The sequence below is a fragment of the Trichosurus vulpecula genome, chromosome 9 (genome assembly GCF_011100635.1).
Source record: "Trichosurus vulpecula isolate mTriVul1 chromosome 9, mTriVul1.pri, whole genome shotgun sequence".
Classification (NCBI taxonomy): Eukaryota; Metazoa; Chordata; class Mammalia; order Diprotodontia; family Phalangeridae; genus Trichosurus; species Trichosurus vulpecula.
Window position 1 is genome coordinate 138997339 of NC_050581.1, and position 18258 is coordinate 139015596.

Consider the following 18258-nt stretch of genomic DNA (forward strand, 5'->3'; position numbering starts at 1 on the left):
GTTAAGTGCACATATTTTCAATTTGTAGCCATAGAATCAAAAGAGAAAAAAATATTAGAACAACTACATGGGCTACTTCCAATCTGAGACTAGCTTTAACCAATCTGTAGTCATACCCCATAACCAAGAGTTCCACGATAGAGTTAAAATGAGTAAACTAAGGCACAGTTTATTTCTCTATTAATCTCTAAAGTCCCTACAAGTTTTAAATCTTATGAACCTATGAGCCACGTTTTCTGGAAACACTCTTCTCCTCGGTCTAGCTAGGACTAACCTCAGTACAAAATCTCATTGTCTTCATCCAATAACTCCTCCCCTTCATGACGTACTTCTCGATATAACTTTTCTCCCTCTTAATCCTTCTGGATAGAGTTTGCTCTAGGAAGTAACATTTCAATCTTAACTTCAAAATCAGCAAGGAATTAGAAGTTATTTTGTGCCAGACACTATGCTAAGCACTGGGAATACAAAAGAAAGGCAAAAAAACAGTCCCTGCCCTCAAGGTGCTTATATTCTAATAGTGACACAATATGAATAGGACTAGCTATATATAATTGTAAATTGGAGGTCCACAGTGATTGGACAACATAGATTAGACAACAGTAGCTCCCTGCCCAAGCACCACCTAATGATTATTTTTTGGGCCCTCCTAGCTCAGAGTGAACGTAAATAGTAACTGTTTCCCTTTTGGTCAGCAACCCTGAAGGTCTTCCCCTCCCAGTTTTATTTATTTATTTATTTTTTATTAAAGGGGCCATCCCATGACTCACTTCTTAAAGAGGCCTATTTACTGAATGGGCATAGCCTCACTCAAAGTGAGAACCTGGGAAGACCTTAGCTTAAAAAAGCCAGGGTCTCCCATTATATCCTAGGCCATCTCTGGTTGTCCTGATGAATATCTGGTCACTGGACCCAAATGGCTCTGGAGGAAAAAATGAGGCTGGTGACCTTGCACAGCCCTCCCTCACTCAAATCAAAGTCAACCATCATGTCATCATCTCCCTGATGTCATGGTCCTCTTCTAGAATGAAGAACAAACACAACGAATTGGAAGTGGGATAAAATCTTCTCAGGTAGACCCTCACTCTATTCATTGTGTAGTTGAATTCAGTGTTCTCTTTTGGACCCCTGGAAAAAGAAAAGACCATTACTGAACGATCAAAAGAATGGAGTTTAATTAATTTGGTATCCTAAAATGGATGTATCTAAGAGAGAGTCCTATGGCCTGGCCCCATCACCAAATCGAGTAAAAAGCACTTATTAGGTACCAGTCACTGTGCTAAGCCCTGGGAATACAAGTAAAAGTAAAAATAAAAACAGTCTCTGCCCTTTAGGAACATACATTCTAATAGGAAAAGATAACAGATTTTTAAAAAGAAGCTGAAAATGAGGGTAGGTGAGAAAAGGAAGTAACCCCTGGGGGCATGGTGGTAAAGTTCACAGAAAAATATCAAAAACCGGAATGAAGCACGGCCAGCCTGGGACTCTCCCCAAAGTGAAGGGCCCAAACGGAACTCAACAGCGGGAAGAAGGCAGTATGGCAGAAGAGATGTTGCATGGCAACAAAATCTCAGGCATGAAGGGAAGTTCCAGACTAGAAAGACAGTGAGTCATGTTGGGAATCATGAAATCTGCAAGTTAGAAGATCTCTCAGAAGCCATAAAGTCTAAATTCTAACTCCATGTGGATAATCTCCACAAACTCACTAACCATCGCTCAGCCGCTAATACCTTTTGTGAGGCAGAACCAGCTACCTCATAAGGCAGTGCAGTTTACTTTGGAACAATAGTACCTGATACAAAGGCAAAGAGCTTCTTGGGGGTCAAGCAGAAGAAAGCTCAACTATCTTCTCAGTAACAACCATTGGAATAGTGAAATAGCTATTCTGCCCTCCTAAAGTCTCTTCAGCAGATTAAACATTCCCATTTATTTCCACTGATACTCATATAGCCCGTTCTCTAGTTAGTACTCTCACCATTTGGTTGCCTTTGTCTCCAGCATTGTCCTCCTACATCATGGAGCCCAATCTGTGCTAGAGGGTGACAGGACTATCCTCTGCTTGGCTTTGGACCCTGTCCTTGATTAAAGACACCCCAAGATTTCATTAGCTTTTTGGAATGTTTTCTCATACCATTGACTCATAGTGAGCTTATAGTCAGTCCATCAACACTCTCAGATATTTTTCAGAGGAGCTTTCATCCACTTATACTGTATTTTAAATTTTTTTTAAACTTAAATATTGAAGTTTACGTTGATCCCCATTAAATTTGGTCTTACTCAGTTTGGCCCATTATTCTAGATGGTAGAGATCTGAGTCTTGACTTTGTTGTCTAACACGTTACCTCTCCCAGCTTTGTACCATTTGCAAATTTGATGAGCATATTACCCATAGGTTTCTCCAAGTTATTGATAAAGATGCTGTTCCAGTTAAAGATGGTTGAGGTAGCTTCCTGAGTACAGGCTTTACTCACACAATTCCCTGCTTTCTTTCATTAGTTATATTTCAGTCTCAGGTAATTCTACCTCATTGCCTATTAACTGTTGTCAAAATGTGTTTGCCCTCAGCACATGAAGAATAATGTTTAATGGCTTGTAATAAGTTATAGTAATGTGCAACCAAGCAAGGGAGGGAAAAGAAAATAATAATCCCTGCCCCCCAACTGCTACAAACATTTGCCCTCGGGTTAGTAATTATTTATTTGAGCACCAATTTCATTTTTAAAAACCCAAAGTGGGATTACCCAGAAGCACTTAGTGGCAGGCCAAAAACTAAACTACCAGCAATTTTCAAAGTGAGATTTATTGGTTCATAAATTGCATATCTTAAGCTGTGAAACCATCAGCTATCCTGGGATGTTTTCTAAATATAGCTTTTGTGTGTGGATCTGTCCTCTATACTACAAGTTTATTGACCTGAACAAAATGTCAAGGAAATAAGCACAGCAAGAATGATATAGTTGCAAAAGGGTTGGATGCAGAGTGAGAAGACCTCCATTTAATTCCTGACACACTATTCCTTACCCTGTGTCACCTTGGAAAGTCACTTTACCCTTCTCAGCTTTAATTTATTCCTTTGTAAATGAAGGATTGTGCTTAATGACCTCCGAGACCCCTTCTAGATCTAAATCCTATGATCCTACTGTTACTTAAAGGAAATGGGAGGGCAATTAGTAATGGGTTAAAGGATGGCCATGGGTGGGAAGGAAATGTCACTCAACCTTGTGGCATTGAGTGTGACTAAAAGTTGTGAGCCTGATTTCCCGTAAGCCACATACAAAAATCAGTCTCATTTCATTATAGTTAAAGCTCATATTCTTGTAGGTTTCAAGTACGATATTATTTGTAAAAAAATTTGCAAAGTCCTAGATCCATTTCTGTTGTTATAATAGTCATTTCTTACCTATAAATTAGACATTTAGAGAGGGGAAGTGTACTTCTTCCAATCCTTTGGATTGTTAAGGATATTACTGCCACAGTAATATAATCACCAGGAAATTTCTAGCAAAAAAAAAAACAAAACAAAAATGTCTCCATTACTGAAATGACCCAGCTATAAGCCTGGGGCAACTAGGTGGACTGGGCCTGGACTCAAGAAGACCAGAGTTCAAATCTGGCCTCAGATACTTACTAGATGTACGACCCTGGGCAAGTCACTTAACCCTGTTTGCCTCAGGTTCCTCATCTGTAAAATGAGCTGGAGAAGGAAATGGCAAACCACTCCAGTATCTTTCCCAAGAAAACCCCAAATGGGGTCATGAAGAATCAGACTCAACCAAAATGACTGAACAACAACAGAACCCCTACATGTAACAAAGTAATTTGAAAAAAAGCAAACTTGGCCAAGTCTGATGAGATATGCCTCCTTCTTCATTTATAGTTTATTACCTTCCTGCAAAGAGGAGGACAACACTTCACCATAAGTCTTCTTAGGTCAAGAAGGGGTAATGTGGATAGATAGCACAATGGATTTGGGATGAGAAGGCCTGGGCTCACATCCTTCCTGTTTGTACTACTTAACAGCTGTGTGATATTGGGCAAGCCAATTAAGCTGTCTGGCCCTCTGTTTCCTCGTCTATGAACTGAACTGCTAGATGAGCAGATGATCTCTGAGATCCCTCCCAGTATAAATCTAGGATTCTGAGATTGGTCAATGGTTTGCTTCTTCATCCCAGTTTGTGACTTTCAAAACCTCGGAAAACACCTCTGTGAGAATCCACAGGATATTTCATCATAATCGAATCCTCTGAAATATTTAAAACTAGGCCTGTCTTTTCAAATCTCTTACTGGCCATCTTGCAGTCATTAGCAGCAACAACAAAAATCCGAAGCTTTTCAAGGAGAACGCAGGAAACACACTTCCCAAGAGACTCTGTGAAGACCTATTCTTACTCTGCTTCCTGTGCCTTGTTTGTTTGAACACTGTGACTTCGTAGGAGAAATCATGGCCCTTATCTTTGGGGGGCTAGCTAAACTCTAACCCTTTGGGGCCCCGAAGTAGAATTTCTGACTGTCTCTTGGACAGTGTACAGATGCAAGGGTGAATAGATAAGAACAGGGTTTTGTTTGTTTTTGATTGTTTTTCTCCAGCCTTGGATTCATCTAAGCCCTGCAGTCCTGGAACTCTGATTTAACAGCCTTTATCATTTGGCTTCTTGGTTGCTTATACTGGGAGACATAAGATGTTCCTTTTCCACCCCTCTTTGAAGACTAGATCTCCATAATGAGTAACTTTTACAGTTATCAGTAGGTCTTGAGTTCCAGTCAGGGAAGCTTCATAGTTAAGGCAACTCTTGGACTTTCAAAATCTTGGGCTTGGGCCGGAAGCGGAGGCTGGGGGAGGGGCTGGGTTAGATTTACACAATGAAACAAATTTACCAAGTGGCCCAAGGCCAAGTTGCTGGGATGTTTCTTTTGGCAACACAAACAGGCCTCAGCGCAGCGGGGGAAGTTCCGCTCTGAGGGCCCTGGCAGGGGAATTGGGAGGAAAGGATCAGATGGTGGTCCTTGAGGCTCAGAGGATGCAAACTGCTGAGCCAAAGGATTCCCGACTGTATGTGTTCTCATTATCTTCCCTAAGAAGGCTGGTGCTTGGATCTCCAACAACCAAAATAGAAGTTGGAGTGGGGGAGGCCTTTTATTATGTAAGAAATGAGGGGCTTACAATGTCTTACTATTGTTTCTTATAATTATTAACCCTGTGGTCTTTAAGAAGACTTAGAGTAATTATAGGTCTCAGTGGAACTGACAAGACCTTCAGAAATACTTTCTTTTTTTTCTGGAAAATGGAAGGGAGGAAGGAAGGAAGGAAGGAAGGAAGGAAGGAAGGAAGGAAGGAAGGAAGGAAAGAAAGAAGGAAAGAACGAAGGAAGAAGGGAGTAAGGGAGGGAGAGAGGGAAGGATGGAAGGGACAGAGGTATGGAGGGAAGAAAGGGAGGGTGAGAGGAAGGAGGATAGGGAGGAAGGGAAGAAGAAAGAGGGAGAGAAAGAGGAAAGGAAGGAAGGGGCAGAGGTATGAGGGGAGGGAAGAAAGGGAGGGAGGAATGAGGGAAAAGAGAAGAGAAGAGGGAGAAAAGAAAGACAGAAGGAGGTGGGAAAGAAAAAGAGAGGGAGGAAGGAAGGAAGGAAAGGAAGGAAGGAAGGGAGGGACAGGCATTGAAGGAAGAAAGGGAAAGAGGAAGTAAGGGAAGGAGGGAGGGAAAGTGGAAGGAAAGAAGGAAGGAAGGAAAGAAGGGAGACAAAGGGAAGGAAGGAAGGAAAGAAAGCGTGAAGGAAGGTTTCAAGTACCTACTGAAGGCAATGTTTGTTTGTTTGTTTGTTTGTTTTTGCCGGCAACCAGAAATGAATGGCCTTCAAGTGAGGAGGAGGATGTATGTGTGAAGGATAAATGAGGGAGCAGAGGAAGGAAAAAAGAAAAGAAAGGAGGGGGAGGAGAAAGAGATGAACAGACAGATTGGAAAGGAAAACTGATTTAGTCTTGAAAAAAAAGATGTCCTGACTCAACAGCATTAATAAGCCAGGCACAATTAACACTTTTTACCTTAGTGTGGCTTTTGCACTGCAGATAATTAATAGATTTAATCTTCTGCAAGTGAAACAGTGCAAAGACAAACAGTATATTCAATGTTAGAGAGATGGCAGCCCAAGAAATAGGGTAGCCTTGTAAAGATCAAAACAGGGAGGGGTTTTTTGGGTTGTTGTTTTTGAGGCATTAATTTGTTTTCAGCTTCCTCTCCCTGCCTCCAAATCAGAGTGTAGATTGACTATGCAGATACATAAGTGATGGGGAAGGAGCATTTGATGTTCATAAACAAAGAATGCCAGCACTCACTCTTGCTTAGTCTTTAAAAAGAAATATCATGATCAGATGTCTTTTAAAAACTACACTGCAAAAGCCGCTCATGATATCACCTGGGAAACAAAACTAACATCCCCTTTTTACATATGAGGAAACTGAGGCTCAGAGATGTAAAGAGGTTTTAATGCAAGTCATGAAGCTAGTTAAGTGGCAGAGCTTAGTCTCAAATCTGGGGCTTTTGATGCCAAGTCCTGTGCTCTTTCTATTGCCCTCCACCACAGTGGCCTATCAGCAATTCCAGCCAATTCCTTCCTATGTCTCATATAGTGGAAAGATCCTGTGGTCTCTTCACACACCATTGGGAGGATTGTAGATGTGTGTGCTGCTTCTTTCTATCCACAATGGGAGAGTGGCTTTATGAGGGGCATTTTGTTATAACATTCCCATTCCATGCCTGTGCTTTTCAGGGGATGAGTTACCTAGAAGAGCGCCGCTTGGTACACCGTGACTTAGCAGCCAGAAATGTCCTTGTGAAGACACCTCAACATGTCAAGATCACAGATTTTGGGCTGGCAAAACTGCTTGGTGCTGAGGAGAAAGAATACCACGCAGAAGGAGGCAAGGTGAGATACTACCACGTTTTACCCAGCATTCAAGGAAACACCCATTTAATGGACAGAAGTACACATTCACATTCCTCCTCTAAGTGGTACCATGATTGTCTCTGATATTATTTTGCCAGAAACCTTTATTATTATCCTATATCATCCTTGAATAAAAATAAAAATCACAAATCATTCTATACCATAGGTATTACTAATTGACATGATTCTGTTTAATGCCAAGATGAATGGAGTCTAGAAGGCAGAAGCCATGATCCAAAGTATTTCAGTGCTTTAGTAATTTAAAAGGTTCATGATTTTATCTATATGGGTGCTATGCCCCCCACCCAGTGCAGATGACTGCCATCTTTCTATGCTTTAGTAAATGGCACCATGTTTCTGGTGATGGACAGGTCCTCAGCTGATGACACATCATCATTAATCCTATACTCAAAGCCCTCCTAGGTTGTATGAACCTTGCCAGAGCTTGTGGTCTTCTGATATAGTCTTTGAGAAGTCAGAGTGACCTCTCCACCACAGTGAGGCAATAAAGACGTGAGTCAAGTGGCTGAGCCAAGGCCAATAGAAGGAAGTCACCAGGGGGCAGCTAGGTGGTGCAGTGAGTCCGGAGGACCTGAGTTCAAATCTGACCTCAGACACTTGACACATGTACTAGCTGTGTGATTTCGGGCAAGTCATTTAACCCCAATTGCCCTGCCCCCGGCCCCAAAAAGAAGGAAGTCACTAAGTGCTCCTTGAAGACAAGATAATAGCAATAATAACTATACCTCACGTGGCAATTTACAAAATGCAAAGGAACTGAAGAGTACAGGTGAAGTTACTCAAGCAAGGTCACACAGCTAATAAATAGCAGAACCATGAAATTCTATTCAAGGGAGTATAACGGACATGGATTTAAATCCTACCTTTGTGACCTTGGCCAAGTCATTTAATCTCCCTCTAGGCCTCATTTTCTTCATCTATAAAATGAAGAACCAGCCCCTGAGATCCCTCTCAGCTCTAGATTCATAATCCAATGAGCTACAAACATTTATTAAGCACCTACTGTGTGTAAGGCCCATAGAAAGTGAAATAAGACAGTCCTTCAAGGATCTGGCCTTCTACTCAGGAGGTATAAAACACATACGCAAATAATTGTGATGTGAAGTAGCAGGGGGTGAGTGAAAAAGTGCTTTGGGAGGTTTGAGGAAAGAAAGATAACTTCTGGCTGAAGGGAGCAGGGACAACTTTAAGGGAGGCGGAATGTGATCTGGATCTTTAACAAAGGGGAGAATTTTAATATGTGAAGTTGGAGGTTTGGGGTGGGGGAAAGGGAATGATAATGGAGGGAATGTCCATTTCAGGCATGTATGGCAGTCTGAACAAACTCCACCCTCCTCCTCTAAGAATTTCTCTCATCTGTTCCCATGACCCAAGTACTTTTCTCTCCATCGCTGACAATTTGTTTCCTCCCCAGAATCATCCTTCTCTCAGTTGGACTCAGGTCTTATGATGACATAGTTTGGTCAAGCCAGTGATAACTGAAGTCAAAGACCATTCACAATACTTTCCAAACTCAACCACTTGATAGTAGAATTCAGTTCCATTCCATAGATAATCCATTAAAAGCATCAGGCTTTGTTTATCTGAAATAATAAGCCGTCTTCAAAAGAAATTTTAGTCAGTGATGGAGTTAAGATGGCTTTAGTTCATTTTGTTTATTGGTGACTATCATACATTGCTCCTACCCAACCATCTGTGAGGCAAAAATGAATTAATGTTGTTGTTTGCCCAGACTTGTCATTTCTAATCATGGTAACACCACCGGCAACGTGCCTGACCCACCCCCAAGGAAAAGGGCAAAACCTGGGCCAGTGACTCATCATAAGGAAGGAAGTGCTTGAATGCCTGGATGAAGTTTAAACAAGAGATCTCGTGGCTATTGACTCTAGGGTGTATCTTTTAGCCAGGTTGTGCCAATGAGCAAAGATTTGATTATATACATGTATGTGTGTGTGTGTGCGCGTGTGTGCGCGCGCGTGTATATATACATATGTATATGTATGTAATACGTATGTGTGTATATGTGTATGTATGTATATATGTATGTGTGTGTGTGTGTGTGTGTGTGTGTGTGTGTGTACTGGGTGGGGGCCCCAGTCCCAAACCTAAGTGACTTAGGTACAAAAGGCCATTTGTATATCAAGGTTTGGGCCAGCCAGGAAAATGTTTCTAGTGGAATCTATTTTTCAGACACACTAGCCAGCTGAGAGGGATGAGGCAAGGTGAAAAAGAAGCAGCTCGGGGCAGCTAGGTGGCGCAGTAAGTAGAGCACCCGGCCCTGGGTCCAGGAGGACCTGAGTTCAAATCGGGCCCCAGACACTTGACATACTAGCTGTGTGACCTTGGGCAGGTAACTTAACCCCAATTGCCATGTTTTCCCCCCTGTCAAAAAAAATAAAATAAAATCTATAAAAAAAAAAAAAGAAAAAGAAGCAGCTTCAAGGAGTCAGAGCATAAGGACCAGGACCCATTTCTCAAAGGAAAGATAAGGGGACACCAGATTGAACCCTAGAAAGGGGAAAATAGAGAAGAGTTATTTTGGCTGGCATGCAGGAGGGCAGGAGATGCTTTCTCAGGTCATAGCCAAGTGATCCAGGTGAGGCATCCTGAAAATAGCCTTACTGGAAGATCGTGGGAGGAAAGTACCTACCTTGACTCATACCACCCCACCCACCAACTGAGTGCGAGCTTTCCCATCATCCCTATGATTCAAGGAAGCCATCCATGCATGCATCATTATCTGCAGTAATAGCAATAACAGATAGCATTTATATAGCCCTGTAAAGTGCTTTATCTATCTTATCTTATTTGATCCTCACTACAATTCTGTGGGTTAGGTTAATAATAATTAACCCCATTCTACAGATCAGAAACTGAGTAGGAGAGAAATTAAGTGACTAACCCAGGGTCAATTAGCTGGTAAATATCTGAGGCTGTATTTGAACTTAGGTCTTCCTGATTCTAAGTCCAGAATACCACCTAGCCCCCCGAGTTTGGAATGGGCTCCCCTTACCTTCATTCTCCACCTATGCAAATCCTTCCCTTCTTCATGACCCAACTTAGGGGTCACTCTTTCCAGGAAGACATCCTGCCCATCCCCCACCCTTCCCTACAAAAAATCCACCTCGCCTTTCTCCTATTACTTAAATTGAGACTTTTTTTTTAACTTTTCCCATCCAGATTCCAGCATAATTCTTTGTGTTCATGTCAGAGTCTCCCTATTAGTTTGTCAACTCCTTCAGGGCAGAGATTATTTAATATTTCTATCTGTAGCACCTAGCATAGTACTGTATATAATGTAGGTGTCTCATAAATGTTTATGCTATTGATTTTAATAGAAAAAAAAGACCTGTCAGGAAAAAAAAAAACATTCAGCATGGGCCAAGAAATACCAAGTTTCTAAATTTGCCTGTTACTGCTGCAGCCAACATAGAATCAGCATGCTTCTGGGGAATGAGTTCTAGATTTGGAGTCCAAGGACCTGAGTTCAATTTCCACTTCTGCACTTAACTACCCATGTGACCTGGAGCAAGTTACTTAACTTCCAGGCCTTAGTTTCCTTATTTGTAAGGGGCAGACTAGATGATGTCTCAGGTCCTTCTAGCTGGAAATCCTTGATCTCCTGATCCTACAACTTTAAATGCCATCACTGTCCTCAGTTTTACTGGTCCCCCTATAGCTAGCTGGTCTGTGACCAAACAAGAAGAGAGGATGTGTTTTTACCTTCTCCACCCTCCAGGTGGTAGGACACCTGTATTCAGCTTTTTTTTTTTTTTTTGATGAATTGGGCATAATTGTCATTCTGTTTTCTCTCTAATTATCCCAAGGTGCCTATTAAATGGATGGCTTTGGAATCGATTTTACACCGTATTTATACCCACCAAAGTGACGTCTGGAGCTATGGTGAGTCAAAACCATAGGTGCTAATGAATTTAGACTGAGACTAAACTAGACTTTTATGTTTGTTAATTTGTGTTACATGCTCTGTCATCCAATTATTATCAAGACAGTGACTAATAATAACGTAATGGCTGCTGTCTATCTGATAATACTAAGTAGACATAGAAAAAAAATTGAAAATGACTGCTACCCAAAATGCCATTGGCGACATTTAAAAATGTCTTAAAGGCAACTGTGTATGTGTGTGTGTGTGTGTGTGTGTGTGTGTGTGTGTGTGTGTGTTTGCTTAAGTGCACATGCACAGTAATGAATTTAGAAAGTATTTAAAAATAGGTTTTTGAAAACATTCCATTCCATTGTTTGGATTTAGTAAAATTTAGAAGGTGAAAGATAAAAATGTGCAAGATTGGCTTTATCAGGAACCAGAGGGAGACTTCAATTTCAGTTTGCCTAATCCCAGATGAATTTCCCAGCAGAGGAATGATTTTCTGTGCACGAATCATCTGATAGCTATCGTTACTTAGTGAATCATGACTTTTTTCATTTAGGAATCAGTGAAAACTAATTTATACTTAATGAGCATAGAATTTTCTGACCACTTCTTTTGTCCATGCAAAATTTTCCAGTTATCTCTGGGGATGGAATAGAGAAAGTGATGTACTAGAAAAAGCGCTTTACTTGTAGTCAGTAGAAGTAGGTCCAAACTCCAGTTCTGCAAAAAGCACTGGACTCAGAGTCAGGAAGACCTGAGTTCAAATCCTACCTCAGGCTTTTAGTAGCTGTGTGACTCTGGGCAAATTATGTGACCTCTCTCTGCCATCCAAAACAATTGGGGGTGGGGGGCAGAGGAAGGGAGGTTGGCATTTGACTTGATGGCCTTAAAGATAGGTGTAGCTAAGATCTATGATTCTATCACTTTACTGTGTCCTCTGTTTCCTCTTCTGTAAAAATGAAAGTCCCATTCAGCTCCAAATCTATGTTGCTATGATACTTCACAAGGCATCTAGTCTAAGACATACCTGAGTAGGAATCCTGTAGGACCCCTGCCAAGAATTCATTCACTGGTAATTCAATTGCATGGATGGGGGAAAAGAGCATTAATATTTATGATCATGTTACTAATAATAGTGAAGATTTACATAATGTTTTAAAGTTTGCAAAGCACTTTATATATGTGTGTATATACACATACATACATATGTATATATGTGCATGTGTGTGCTCATGTGTGTATATATATGCATATATATATACATACACATACACACACACACACACACACACACACACACACACACACACATATAAACCTTGTTTGATCCTCCAAACAAACCTGTGAGAAAGGTGCTGTTATTATCCCCACTTTACAGATGAGGTTACAGAGACTGGAAGAGATTAGGTAATTTGCCCAGGTCACATAACTTGTAAATGACTGAGACAGATTCGAACTTAGGTTATAGATATAAGACAGCTAGGGATATAGATATATAGATATAGACTTTGCCCCCTTCTAACAGCTTTGGTCAAATGGTATGGGACGGTATTTGATAGGGAGGGAGTTGGATATATCTGTTGAAGATGAAGTGCGAGGGACTGTTCTTACTATGTCTGACCTCAATTACTTTTTATAATTTAAAAACTGGGTGTTGTCACTTAGATATTGAAGACGGAGCTCTTCTGTGCCCTGAGGCAGTTTAAGCTATTTCAATGAATTGGGTCTCTGGCACAGACTAATTATCCCCACCCCTTTCCTATCCAAAACTCTCCCTCTTCCTCCGTCCTTTTCCTGGATTATGTTATCTTGGCAGGTTTATATCTAGGATTAAGGAAAGCCTATTTGTTCCCTCTGAGCCAGTACCCCCTCATATCACTGATATTATCAAATGTTATTTCTTAAGACTCTGTTTCTGGTAGAGAGAGCATGAGAGAACTCTCATTTGGTGTGTGGGTGTGTGTGTGTGTGTGTGTGTGTGTGTGTGTGTGCTCGTGCCCAGCTATGGCTTTTTTCTGGGACTCCCTACTTCACCAGAGGCAAGAACAGCTCCACCCATTAGTCCAGGGGAAGGCTGTCCCTCATCACACCCCTTTCTCCCCTTCTACACACCCAACATCAATCCTGTGTCTGAGTCTCTTCCCATGCCAACCACCACACGTTTCAACAAGTCCAGTTTTCTCCACTTTATCATGAAACCCAAAGAGGAGATGTTGAGGCAGGTCATATTACAACATCTTCAAAGGGAGAGCCATCCAAACACAAAAGATTAAAGGAAAAATGTACAATTCAGCCATTCAACTTTCCAAAAAAGGAATCCCTTACTATGCAGTAACTTTGTGTTGGGTTTTTTTTTCTCCCCAAGGTTGATGGGTTATGAAAAAGGGCACTGAGTATCAGACCATTTGAGGCAAAACCAATTTCCACTGTGCATTCTGAAGCCTGATTTATTTTTTAAAAATAGAATAAATTAAAGGCATAGATGAAGAAACAATGTTTTCTGCCTCTTTAAGCTCGTGTGATTACAGGAAGCATGGAAAAAAGGCTAAATCCATTCTCTTACCCTTGCAGGATCATTTCCTTCAAGAAGTTTTTTTCTGTAACTTGATTTACTAATCAAATTTACTTTCTGTTCTGGTCTTTGGAAAATCCAGGCATTCTATGTCAAGGCTTGTCCAGTGGCCATGTCTGAACCATCGTACTATATGATTGACTGGGAGTCAGGAAAATTGCTGTGTTCCCCTTTTAGGTGCTTACTTTTTGAGAGAGAGAGAGGGGGAGAGAAAGGGAGAGAGAGAGAGAGAGAGAGAGAGAGAGAGTGTGTGTGTGTGTGTGTGTGTGTGTGTGTGTGTGTGTGGGTCTACTCTGGCTGCAACTCTTCATGGTAAATTATGTAGTACAGGCCTAGGAGACAGAGCCATGGGAATCTTTTAGGTGACTGGAGAATAGGGATGATTAGTGATGCCATAAGTGACCATTTTCTTCTGCTTTCTTCCCCTCCCCCAACTTCTGCAGGTGTCACAGTTTGGGAGCTGATGACATTTGGGTCCAAACCTTATGATGGAATCCCTGCAAGTGAGATTTCATCTATATTAGAGAAAGGAGAACGCCTTCCTCAGCCCCCCATCTGCACCATCGATGTCTACATGATCATGGTCAAATGTGAGTTGGATTCGTGTGGGTGCACACGCCTCATTCTATTCCATTTTAATTTCACTTAAATGAAACAATCCTTTATTAAGTGCCTGTGACGTGCAAAGTACTATATTAAGTTCCGGGAATATAAAAACATTAACAGTACCTGCCTTTAAGAAGATTACATTCCACTGAGGGGCAAAGACATCCATGTTCACCAGTAAATACAAAAATACGGGGTGTCCCAAAAATCTTAGTGCAGTTTAAAGCTTTAATAACTTAAAATGACACTAAGATTTTTGGAACATCCAAAAGTTATTAAAGATACCACTTAAGTTGTCATACAAAGTCACGAGGCATCGAAGGGGGCACTCACAGATTGAAAGATTAGGAGAGATGTCACGTAGGAGATGACACGCTTAGATCTTGCCTTTTGTCTCCTCCATTAAAACATATGCTTCTTGAAAGCATGGACAGTGGTTTTGCCTTTCTTTGTACTCCTCGCTCCTAGTGCAGTGCCTGGCATGTAATAAATGCTTAGTAAATGCCTATTGACTAACAAAAGAGAGTTAAGAATTCCAGGAGGCAGAGATAAAGAGAGAGATTATTCTGGGGATGAAATTCAGACAGTACGAAGTCATGGGAGTGGGAAGTGGAATGTTGTATATGGAGATCAGTAAGTTGGTTGATTTAACTGGAGTGTAGAGCACTTGAGGGGTTACAGCATGAAACTGGCCAGAAGATACCATGAAGCTAGAAGGCCTTTGTGTGACAGAAAGCACTTGGCTGTTATGATACCCTTGTGTCTGACAGAAATTCCAAGGGGGAGGGGGTGCAGTGGAGTTTGTCTACGTAGAAATCCTGGAATAATTTCCAATTAAGAGACAAAGTCCCAGAAACCCATATAAATATGCCCTTTAACCATTATTCTGTGGACTGAAGTCTGACTCATTGAACAATATGACCTGACACTTGTCTGGGTTTGAAAGTCTACAAATAAACTAAAGCCCAGCTTGTACCATAGCAGGAACAGTTCCTGTTGGCTCAGCCACTTGATGGAATCCCAAACCACTGGGAATTCATTTGGAGGACTGTTTCCACAGATACTGGGTGGCTCAAAAAAAAATTATTATTTTTTTGAAGCCTAAGACTGGATAACCACATACAGCTGTCAGAGGCACCCTTTCTATTTGGGATCAGGCCCAGTACACAGTGAGTTTATGGGAAGATAACTCCCACTTTGTTGAATTTAAGTATTTCCCAAAGTCCAGCCTAGATGAATGTCTTGATGAAAGAAATTACCCCAATAACATCATGTTGGAGGAAGCTCTGAAGAGCCAACACTACACATCATGGAAGCCAGTACTGGATAGTATAAGGAACATCACTTGGCCGTGTCAATATGGATGGTTTTGTTTGGTGATGGCATGTCACAGAATGTGAGGGTGTTTACTAAAGCATGGTAAACACACCCGAATGGGAAGAAACTTGCTGCCGCTCTGCCTTGGAGATTGATTCCAATGTTTACTCCCTAGACCTGCCAGGACAGTCTTATTATAAATGGCCATGTGATTTCTAGTCCTTTGCTCTGGGCCTCTTTTGGTTTTGTTTTGTTGTTATTGTTTAAAAGAGATCTTCACAGGAACTATGACATCTACTAGGTTAGCTTTAGCTCTACGAGGAAGTAGTTTCCTATTTAGATGAAACTGTTCAACAAAACACTGCTAAAGATAAGGAAAGAAATCATAGTGACTACATCTGAAAAGGGATTAAAATGCTTTGCATTGCCCCAAGAAGGGTGCTGTCTGCTCCTCTAGCTCTTGATGTATTTGTAATTAGTCTTCTCCCGGGTTTCTTAACCAGGGGGTCTGGAAACTGGGTTTTTTTTTTTTTGGTAAATATATTTCTTTTTTTTTTCCTTTTTTATTGCTATAACTTAAATACACAATAAGAGAAAAGAAACATATTATAAACTTAAACACAAAATACAAAAAGAAAAAAAAGCATGTCATGTACACAGCAGAACATGAAAGGATTTAAAATATATTGGAATAAATTTACATTTCAAGAAAACCTATATAATAAATACTAGTGTTGTGTTGAGAGCTGTCCATCTTTTCTTTGCTTCCTTGTAAGTTTTCTTTTGCTCTCTGCTGTGTACTTTTTACTTTGTTCTTTTTTCCCCCTTCCTCTCCCCCCACCCAAAGCCACAATTAAGTATGGATATATTTATGTACATACACACACACACACACACACACACACACACACGCGCGCGCGCATACATATATAGACATAATTTTCCTAACAAATTCTACTTCTGATCTTTATTTGTAACTATATTTCTACATAATTGGTTTCCTTCATAATCACATATATTCTGTGTTTAAAAACACTGTTTGTGAAAAGAGATCCACAGATTTCACCAGAACTGCCAAAGGGGTCCATGACAAAATAAGAGTTAAGAACCCCTCTTTCCACTCCAAATAAAGAAGGCTGAGTCTATCTAAGTCCATGGGGATCATAGATCCAGAACTGAGAGGAAATTTACATGTCATCCAATCTGATGCCTTAATTTGAAGAAACAGAGGCCTAGAAAAGATAATTAACTTGTTCAAGGTTTCCAGCCAGGAAGTGATGGAACCTGAGTTCAAACTAAGGCCCTGTGACTCCAAATTCAGAGCAAATAACTTGAAAGTGTTGTTACCTAAACAGAAATGCAAAATCACTGGGGGTGCTAATATTTCAGTCTGAAATTTTAGATTGCTTAATGTTAGTTTTATGCATATGTGGGGTGCAGATGTGGTTCTACTAGTCTTGTAACAGAGAGATCAAAAGAGCAAAACTCTCTCATTTCCCTGAAACAATCTGCATTATTGCGTAATATCCATCAGACAATGGAAGATTCAAGCCAGGGAGTTTCCCACAATGCTTGACCTAGTAAGTAGCCAAACCAGGGTTCAAACCCAAGTCCTCTGTCTTGGCTTCTCTGACAAAGCCTGAGTGCCCCAAGGAATTACTGTAGCAGGCTCCAACAAGCATCCTAGAACCCTAAAATGCTTAGGGTTGTAAAGTACCCTAGAGCTCACGGAATCCAACCCTCTCATTTTACAAATGCAGAACATGACTCTCAGAGAGGTTAAACTGCTTATCCAGGATCCCGCAGGTAGTGGCAAAGCCATGATTTGAACTAAGGTCCAGTGATTCCAAGTTCAGTACAAATAGCTTGATGTCCTATCTGGTTGAGTAAACAGAAAACCACTACTTGAAGCACTAGAATTTCATTTTGGAACTCTTGAGTCTCTTAATATTGTGTCATTGCATAGCCTTTGTTAGTCAGCAGGTGGTGGAGTCAGGATTAAAAATCTCACCTTTTAACAAAGAAACCAAAAAAGCAAAACCCTCCCTCCATGTTTCCTGAGATGCATCATTATATAATATGCATGACACATTGGAAAGTTCAGGGCAGAGGGTTCCCCAAACCCAAGATCTTTGTAGCCCTCATATTTCACTAACTTGAAATTGTAAGAGGAGCATATCTGATCTTCTCCAAAGACTACATGTGTATGTAGTATGTGTATGAAGATTTTTGCTAGAATAGAAAAAGGTTGGGGATTTTCATAGCATACAAGACACTGAGCATTTATTCAATTAATTAACCAACAAACACTTATTAAGCACTTGCCATGTGCCAAGCACTGTGCTAAGCATTGGCGATAAAAAGACAGAAGTCACAAATGTCATCGTAAAAGAATTATACTTTCTTCAATACCTCAAGGCCCCATGATTCCATCAGAATGGGCACCTCCTCCATCAGTTCAGATAATGACTCTAGCACATGGTCTTCTTGAGTTACTGAAGAGACCATCCCCAGTGACCAATATTTTGATGGTAAGCCCCTCTCATAGCTAGGCTGATCTAACATTTTTTTGACTGTCGACAGCTCATTTAACCTCTCTGATCTTCACTTTCCTCATCTGCATAGTAATAGGACTGATGATCTTCAGGATTCCTAGGATAACTTCTTTCTTTTCCAGAAAGTTGATTCCCAATCCATTGTCACACTCTGCTAGATACTTCACTAGTTTGGTAGGATTATATTGCACTAGCATAGCCTTTCAGAACCCAATGCTGCCTTTACCTTGATGAGGCACTGGAGAAAGGCGTTTGTGGAGAGTAGAAAAAATTCACCCCATAATGAGCTTTTGCTCATCTGTCATACATGAAATATTCATCCTGAAAAGCAGTCAATATAAACTGTCTGGAAATTC

General features: G+C 40.8%; 1 protein-coding gene across 2 annotated transcripts in view; it reads left to right on the forward strand.

The window, feature by feature from the left end:
• The window catches only part of EGFR (epidermal growth factor receptor), a 242471-nt gene that overhangs the window by 215328 nt on the left and 8885 nt on the right, over positions 1-18258 (forward strand). For both annotated transcript variants that reach the window (XM_036739422.1, XM_036739423.1), the window contains exons 21-23: positions 6763-6918; positions 10788-10863; positions 13868-14014. In XM_036739422.1, the coding sequence (XP_036595317.1) occupies positions 6763-6918; positions 10788-10863; positions 13868-14014 (379 nt within the window). The remainder of the gene's footprint in view (positions 1-6762; positions 6919-10787; positions 10864-13867; positions 14015-18258) is intronic.